Genomic DNA, 8,625 nt, shown 5'->3' with positions numbered 1-8,625 from the left:
ATTTCTAGGAGCAGAACAGTAAATATGTGATTAGACGTGGTTTATTTTTTCAGGATGAAATACTACCTGACTGAGATTTTTTTGATCCTGTAGGCAAAAGATAACTCCTTATTTTTGACAGTTTTCTATTGTGAAGTCATATATTAATAAGTAAGTTATAAACAAAGTTATTGTATCTGATTGCTTCGTTTTATCTTTTTAAATGTAATTGCAGGCATTTTCTTAGTACAGTTGAAAAGAGCAGACAGAAGTATAAACCAGCTTCCCTCACTGTTGAGTTTGTCCCTTTCTTTTACCGTAAGTATTATTGACAGCATGTTTAAAAATAGTCAGCTTTGGAGGAGTGAACTTAGTGATTCCAAGTTCCTTTCCCCTAAGAATGCCTGATAAATGTAAAGCCCCTTACTTGCTTTGTGAGGCTGAATGAAGTGGGTTGCTTTGGTTGCTTGTTTTTTGCTCTGAGCGTAACCATCTTGCCATTCTTACTCATTTTTGAAAGTCTAGGTCTTTTCAGGCTTTTTCTCAGTGCCTAACATGGTTTAATAGGGTTGGTTCTGTGAATTGCCAATTTTCCTGTTTATTAAGCTACATATAGTGATTACACATAGGATCCTTGTAGCAACCGTAATGATAACTCACATGGAAAAATCATCTTAGGAAAGTGTTCATGCATTTCTGTCTCTTAATATGATTCGACAGCTAAAAAGAAGGAAACACTGCCATCCATCTAGCCAATGCTCCTTGGACTGCAGTTTGGGAAACTGCTCTGTTTTGTCTCTGGTTAGGTCATTAAATATCATGATGGCTACTTTGGAATTCACGTGTTCTTACCATTACAGATTGGCTGTGTGGAAAAGGAGGACTTGTGTGGTCATGTTCTGTACTTGAATCTTGGAAAGGTGGGATGCCCAGCTATTTTGCCAGTTTAGCATACCAAAGTGCTTCACTTTTGCATCAACTACTGCCAACAGAATTGAAGCATCAGGAATATGCTGGAGGGGTGGGGCTTCAGCTGTTAACTCAGCTTTGATTGAAAATAAAAAAGGAAGGTTCTGTTACTAGAGTGGTAGCATTTATGAATTTGGTTTCTCTAGGTTTGAGTCACATACTCCTCTTTTTCCTTGAAATTCTCTCTCTGTGTATGTAAAATAGGCTAGTTACCAAAAAACCCAAAGAGGTGATGCCAGTAAAATGCCATTATGTTTGTGCCAGAGCACTGGAAACTTACTGAAAAGGCTGCTACTGAGGAATGTCATCTGCAGGTTCTCTTCTCCCCATTCAGTGCATTGCACTCTGGCTCTTCCTAAATCCCTTAAATATTATATACTGTGACTGAGCTACATGTGTACTAATTTGCTGGCAGATACTCATTTGCTGGTTGACCAACTGTTGGGAAAAACAGAACAAGAAGTTGCTGAGCATATGCTTTATACATTCTACCATAGCAGCACTAGTTTGAGGCTTTTTTGGTCTACCCAGCTGAATAATTTATTAACAGCCTGTTAGATACTGCTCTTTTGAATTTGTCTGAGGTTCCCAAAAGATTCAGAGGCTGTAAGTCAAGGGAGTGCTCAGACTAGCAGACTAACAGCATGGTCATCTAGGTGTTGTTTCCTTTGAAGACCAGATTTAGAAAATAGCTGTGCAATTTTCTTTTAAAACAGCCTTACATTCAGTAAGTATATAGTCAGAAATCTTACTTGCCTGTAATTGGTATAGTCTTAAAGGTTATATTATTATTTTAATGAATATAAAGTTATTTCATTTTCAGTTTCTATTGTTTGTTTAAAATCTCAGTTTTTACAAACCCAAGTCATTATCAGTTTTAACTCATATTGTTATTGGAAGTTCTACGATGGTTAATTCCAAATAAAATAATCCTTTGTAGTTTGTTACAGCTGCTTTGAGTCTAGTATTATTGCTATAGCAACAATATCCAGGTTATATTGATTGCTAAGAAGAGTTCCTGCGGCTGCTTTTAACTAATTTATAACAGATATGGCATGAGAAGACATGCAGGATAATTGTCTTTAAAGATGCTACTGCTAGAAAGGCTACAGACCTGCACAGCCTTCCCTGGGAAGTTTGACTTAAAGGGAGCAAGCTCAGGGGCTTTTTCTGAGCTGCATTCACTACATATGGTGTTAGACTTTCTGTGCCAGAATTGCTCTAACCTTCGTCGTGCTTGCTAATTGCTTGCGTGTTAGCATGTCCTTCTGTTTCTCATTAGTATGAATAAAATGGGCTCATTTTACATTATGGATCAGATCAACAGTTGTTGTATGTCTATAGTTCTGTCAGCACCTACATGAAAAGTTTAATGCAAGCTAAAGGTCTGGCCCTGTGAATTCCTGATAAATATGATCTTGTGTTGCTTTGATAATGCTGGAATTGATGTGTTTGTCTCTGATCTATGTAAAAGAAATTGGAGATAACATAGTTGAATTTTTTTTTTTTAATTTTCATGACAGGGAGAGGATGGGCTTTTTAAATTATTTTGTTTGTTGGTGGGGTTTTCTTGGGAGGAAAAACTTTGTATAATTTATATGACCAAAGTAAGGAATCCTTCTTTTTATTTACTCCAATCAGAATGCTTTCAAGAGAGTGAACATCTCAAGGAAAGCCTAAAATGTTGCCTGCTACATCTTTTTGGAGCTATTGTAGCTGGTGGTCAGGTAAGGATATTCTAGACTCTTTTCAGCTACTGAAAGCCTCCAAATGCCTGTTCATTGTTTAAAGCTTATAAATAGCTCATAACTCATACATGAGAAGAATTTATTACTGTCTATGAATTGTTTGTTTGTCTCACTAAGTTTGAGGTCATTCTGTGCAATATGCTAAAAGCTAGGTCCTAATTTCAAGTAACAGTAGAAATTGGTGTCTATAATAACTACACCTTCATATGAACTTACTGTAATATTTTCATATCATAAAGAAAAAATAGGGGTAACTAGATTACGAGTTTCCACCTGTAAAAATGTAAGTTTTGTATCAACACATGAAATTCATCTAGCTTTCTTCCCAGTGTTAGAAGTAAGCTCTTTCAGTAAGAGGCACAGGAGCCTTTATAGCTTGGAAGCTGTTTAAAATCTTTGAAAAAATATGAAGAAAAGACGATGTTTGTCATCACCAAGGACAACATGCAGTCTCTTGGCTGACTTCTGTAATGTGCTACTTAGTCTGGTCACAAGCCAATGTTACTTCTGATGATCTAGAAGAGAGAGCATTTTTAAGTGTTGTCGGGGAGCAGCAAAGCCAGGCACTGCTTTACCAGGGAAGGCAAGCTGAAGCTGAGCATGATGACCAGGCAGGCCGAGGCATCAGGGTGGGGATTTGGTCTAGTGATGGTAATTAGGGTCAGTCAGGAGGCCAGTGCCAGCCAGGCCCAGCCATAGTGATGAGGAAGGTCTAAGGTCAAGCCAGGCAGACAAGTCTGGGGGTCAGGTTCAGGACAGTACCTGGCCAGGCATAGGCATGGGCATGGCTGCAGTGTAGCTCAGGCAGGTAAAACGTTGAGAGCCAAAGTTTGAATGCAGCTCCCTAGAGAATGCAGGAAGCCCCTGATGAGGCTTCTCAAAGCTCTCTACAAGGTGGGGCTCCTGCCCCAGATTTAAGTGGGCCTTGAGCCTATGCAGGCAGACCTCTAGGAGGAGAGGTGAGCAAAATGCACTCAGAGCCCAGATAAATGTTTGCTAATTATGATGTTCTTTTCAAAACTGTTAAAGTATCATGAATCTCATGATATAAAATGAAAATTCAAGTTAAGGTTTACCTAAAATTAGCAGTTTATCAAGGCGCCCTTATAAGAATTTTATAACATGCATTTAAATTAATTTCCTTTTCTCTGTAAGCATTCTCTTTGAAAAAGAAAATCTAGTTAAGTGAAAAGGATGGGATGCATTTAATCTGTAGCCATCAATATAATCCAAGTAGAATGTTTCATATTTATTTAACAGTTACAGGGCATTAACAGACATAATAATGCATGTTGCACGATTCAGGTAACTCAGACTGCTGGTTTGAAGGGGTTTGATTGTATTTATTTATTTAGTGTTATTTTTGCCTTAATCACTTTTTACCCCCATGGGTTTCAGAGGAATGCCCTTCAAGCAGTATCTCCTGCCACCATGGAAGTCTTGATGCGTGTTTTGGCAGACTGTGACAACTGGGATGACAGGAACCCTGAGGAAGTGAGCAGGAAGGCAGAGCTGACTCTGAAGTGCCTGACAGAAGTTGTCCATATCCTTCTAACCAGCAGTTCTGACCAGCGGCAAGTGGAGACGAGTACAATATTGGAGAACTATTTCAAGTTACTTAATTCAGACCATTCAGCTTTACCTAATCCAAGACGATGTAGGCAGTGGGAGAGCAGGTTCATAGCACTACAGATCCAAATGCTGAGTAAGTACTTAGTTCTGCAGTTCCTTTAAATATCTCTTGATAATAACTCTGAAGCAAGTAATGATTGAACCACGTTAGCAATAACTGAATGTTCCACAAAAAAAAAGTTCACTTGGCTAAGCAATTGAAAAATTTCAAACATTTCTTCATTGGCATTACTTTAGCTATATTCCTGTTTAATCATTCACTGCAAAAACACCCAGAAGAAACCTGTGATAAAATACCCATGTGGTTGCTGTTTTCTTATAGCTCACTTTTACTTTTTCAATGGCATTATTTTAAACATTGGCCAAAGGTGGTGATCTGAAACAATTGGATTTAACTCATTGAATAAGAATTCAGGGTTTGGAGTTTTTTCTACTTAGATGTTCAGAATAGGAAATGCAAATAAAGGTATTTATTTTCCCAAACTTCCAAGAAAAATGAGGAATAGTACTGAGGCGATTAAGAATACTTACAGTACAAGACTGGTGTAGAATGCAGATTAATTGCTTGATGAGGAAGCAAGTGTTTGTGTGCTTTAAATAAACAGCATGCTGCTTATGTACTCACAAATGGCAATAACTTTAAATAGAGCCCCAAAGCAATTAAAGATGGTCAGTAGCTGAATTTTTCTTCAGGTATAGTAGGCTATGTGATAATTTTTACGGCATCAGAATGTTTTAGCTTTAGGCCTAGTGCTCTGTGCTTGAAACACACATCATTCTTGATCAAAGAATTCACAGCATATCGTTTGTTGTATTCCCCCACCCCCCCCCCCCCCCCCCCAATTTATTATGTAATGTTCAGAAAAAATGCTTGATGGATTTGGGAAGTGTTTTGTCTTTGATGCTAGTTCTGTTTTAATTTTATAGATACCATCACAGCCATGTTAGACTGCACAGATAGGCCTGTTCTGCAGGCAATTTTCCTTAACAGTAACTGCTTTGAGCATCTCATTCGACTGTTGCAGAACTGCAAGGTAAATTTTCCCTTATCAGCATATTTTCAACAAAACCTGTCTTGTAATATTGAAGTTATATTAATTACCTTTATATCTTCCTTCTGAATTAGATGCAATTTTAAAGTGTCTGCATACTGGATCAGTTAGAGCCACTAATGCCTTGAAATATCTGAAGGATCCAAGTTGTTTTAAAATCTTTTTTTATTCCTAAGAAAGTAAAGAAGTTTCTTGTCTGTCTTGTGTTTAAAGCAACAAATACTTATTTTGAGTCCTGAGCAAAACACCAAAAGACAGACCCTGCTCAGTCTAAGATCTGCTAAGGTTGTTACTGGAATCAATACCCCCCTGCCTTTCTTTGGTTTTTGAATCTTTTTTTATTCTGTCACTGTATTGCTAGGAAGTCACAACTGCTGCCAGACGGGGGTCTGAATTCTAATTCCAGAGACATTAAAATGTCTCTGTAAATGTTTCTCATATTTGAGTCTTGTATAGCTGACATAAAACATGAACTAAAGCTGTTACAAATGTTCTTCCATTGTTCTACATAGGATTTAGTGTTCACATAGATGTTGTGTTTTCATCTCAATCCCAGATGGTCATAATTTGCAAGCTAGTGTCTTCCACTGATTGCTTTGTAGTTTTCATTTTTCCCTGTGCAAAAGAGCATAGATATGAAGTAATTCTGGAATATTTTATTTCTCTTTTTGTGATATATTGGTGGTATAGCTATGTTGAGCTCTTCTAATGCTAGATAATTTCAATGTTAGCTACAGTATGCAATTTAATTCAAATCAATTTAGATTTTGAATTAGAATATATTTCAGTGCAATGATATATTAAAAATAAATGTGTTTGGATTGTGTCTTAACTGTAGTTGTAATCAGTGGCAGAATGCCACCTGACTTGAAGTGTTTTGAATAGTGCTTGTAGTTTTTTATCTTCTGAAAATATATTGTTTGACCTTTCCATTCTCTTCCTCTGTTTGGAAATCTGTGCTTATTTTTGCAGTGACCTTGTACTCTATAAGAAATTTCTTTTTTTAGTTTCTTCTTAAATCATTAAGCAGTGGGATGTTTACCTGTTTGTGGAGACTAACTATGTTCCTGTTCTCATATAAACAAGTGGTGGAATTTAAGAAAGCAGGAACAGCTACTCTATTTTTGCAATTTGCTCCTTTTTATTTTTACTCTGCCTGTATGTATGTTATAAAATCACGCTCTTTTGAGGCTTTTTTCCTGGGAGGAAGTTTTACATATTACTGTGATTGATTTGATATGAATAGTGCCAATTGGCTACATAGTAGAATTTTTTTAACCTTTCACAGTCAAAATACCACCAAGGATGAGATATGGGGAGAGAGTGGAGGCTGGGAAGGTGTTGTATGTTTGTATTTTCCAATATACTGTATCTCCATCCTTTTTCACAGCCGAATAACAAAGATTAATTTAGCCGTGGAATTAGGCTTTCTCCTTATTAGCTGCAGGTGGAGACCCTATTTCTAGATTATTTTTTTTTTCCTTTACCTATGAAAATCTTGCTACTGGATTTGCCAGAAAGCTGTGTAAAGCGCAATCCTGCAACTCTGCAGAGAGCAGGAGAGTCCATACGTGTATCTGAAACTCAGGAAGCTATTGGATCTTCAGCAGATTTGAAGTGCAAGAAATTTCCGTGGAGAAGAGGGATAAAGAAAATCCGTACCACTGTTTCTGCTATAGATATCCCAAAGAACTTGGGGTATTCAAGGCCATACTTCTAGTCATGCTTCCTAGTCCTTGGCAGTTCAACAGTCTTCTAAAATTTAATTCTTTTTTTTTTTCATATTTGCTGGTTTTAAGGCTTATGGGCAAACTGTCTTCCCGTAACTGTGCTCTAGGGGTAGAGATCTGCACAAAAGCTTTTCAGAACTGCCTGGTTAAGTTCCGATTATCTGAATGTTGCTTTTTGCCTGTAACATCTGAAAAGAGGGACTGTAATTTAGAGGTATGAGAGGTGCTTATTCTATACTGAGAGTCATTTAACAAGCTGCTTTGTTAGTCCTGAATCTTTTTTCACCTATTAGACTCTCTTACAGGGCAGACTTTGAGCAAAGCACAATGTCCTCTAGCAGTATACCTAGTTAAAAAAAATATTTTCAGAACAGCTTTTAAATAGAAGAATTAAAACTATATGGCTATTGTAATAAAATCTATTCTTCCATTTTACATGTATTATCAGAATTGAAGTAACCCATTTTTTGCATGTCTGCATTTGCTTCTGTTTGATGTTCTGATTTCTGAGGCATATTATAGTTATTCTGCAGTGTTATGTGCTCTTGGCCATGATGTATGTACCTTTCAAAATGACTTGTGTTTCTAACTATGTGCTTTCACACCTATGTAAGTCAAAGTAATGTATATTGAGTGTTGTCCTTCTATTTGCCAAAATATGACAAATGCTTAGTTTTTTACCCACAAAAGGGAAGTGTTGTTCTTTTTTTCTTTTTTTTTTTTTAAGGGACTTTAAAAACATTTTGATTGGGGATTTTTTTATACAACTCAACTGAATCTGAAAATAGAAGAAGATAAATTTTAGTCCTGATTAGATTACTGCTAAACTTTGTACACAAAGTGACTGCAGTTGATTATGAAGGTATTTGTGAGCTTTAAACTTGCAAATTCAGGAGCTGGCTAGGAATCTAGCTACTATACACAGAGCAGTTTTAGCTGAAGATGCAGTATAGGTTTATGTTTGATTTAAAGCTATTGACAACCTGTCTGATTCTTAAGATGATGGCAGATATATTTTACTCTCATTCCTGTCCTAAAGACAGTATGTGCCCCAGAAATTTTGCTGCCATTGCTGTTTGAAGATTAAAATACTCCGTCATCTTCAGCCTTCACCTAGGGTGAAACATAAGTGGAAAATGGTGAAACATCTGTATCCATTTATTTGTTAATGCCCCAGTGTTGTCTTTATTTCTTGCAAGTAAACTTTTGAGAACCTGTTGTCATGTTGCTTATTGTAAATGAAATCACTGTTGCTAAGCCAGTGACCAGTATAAATTCCAGATAGATGTTTCCTTGTCTCAGCGATTACATGTTTTCATTTAATTCTGTTTTTGGGGGGGGGGAAGCAATTACTATTTAGCAAAAATACAATGTAATCTTTAGCATCGTAATAATTAACAGAAGACTAATATTAATGGAGGATTGTCTCTCACTGGTGTGTGAACTCTTTTTTTTTTTTTTTTTTTGGGGGGGGGGGGGGGGGGGGTTTTTTTTTTTTTTTTTTTTTTGTTTTTT

The 8,625-nt window shown here is 36.8% G+C and overlaps 1 protein-coding gene across 1 annotated transcript in view; it reads left to right on the top strand.

Moving 5' to 3' along the window:
* Nucleotides 1–214: 214 nt before the first annotated feature.
* LOC104520884 (neurobeachin-like protein 1) overlaps nucleotides 215–8,625 on the top strand; it is a gene marked incomplete at its 5' end in the record, with an annotated part of 54,755 nt that continues 46,344 nt past the window's right edge. Inside the window, 4 exon segments of the mRNA XM_029083672.1 lie at nucleotides 215–297; nucleotides 2,590–2,675; nucleotides 4,095–4,401; nucleotides 5,256–5,362. Coding sequence (XP_028939505.1) covers nucleotides 215–297; nucleotides 2,590–2,675; nucleotides 4,095–4,401; nucleotides 5,256–5,362 — 583 coding nt within the window.

The sequence above is a fragment of the Antrostomus carolinensis genome, unplaced genomic scaffold (assembly GCF_000700745.2).
Source record: "Antrostomus carolinensis isolate BGI_N321 unplaced genomic scaffold, ASM70074v2 scaffold17362, whole genome shotgun sequence".
Taxonomy (NCBI): Eukaryota; Metazoa; Chordata; class Aves; order Caprimulgiformes; family Caprimulgidae; genus Antrostomus; species Antrostomus carolinensis.
The sequence above is the reverse complement of the archived record's forward strand: the minus strand, read 5'-3'. Positions and strand labels throughout refer to the sequence as shown.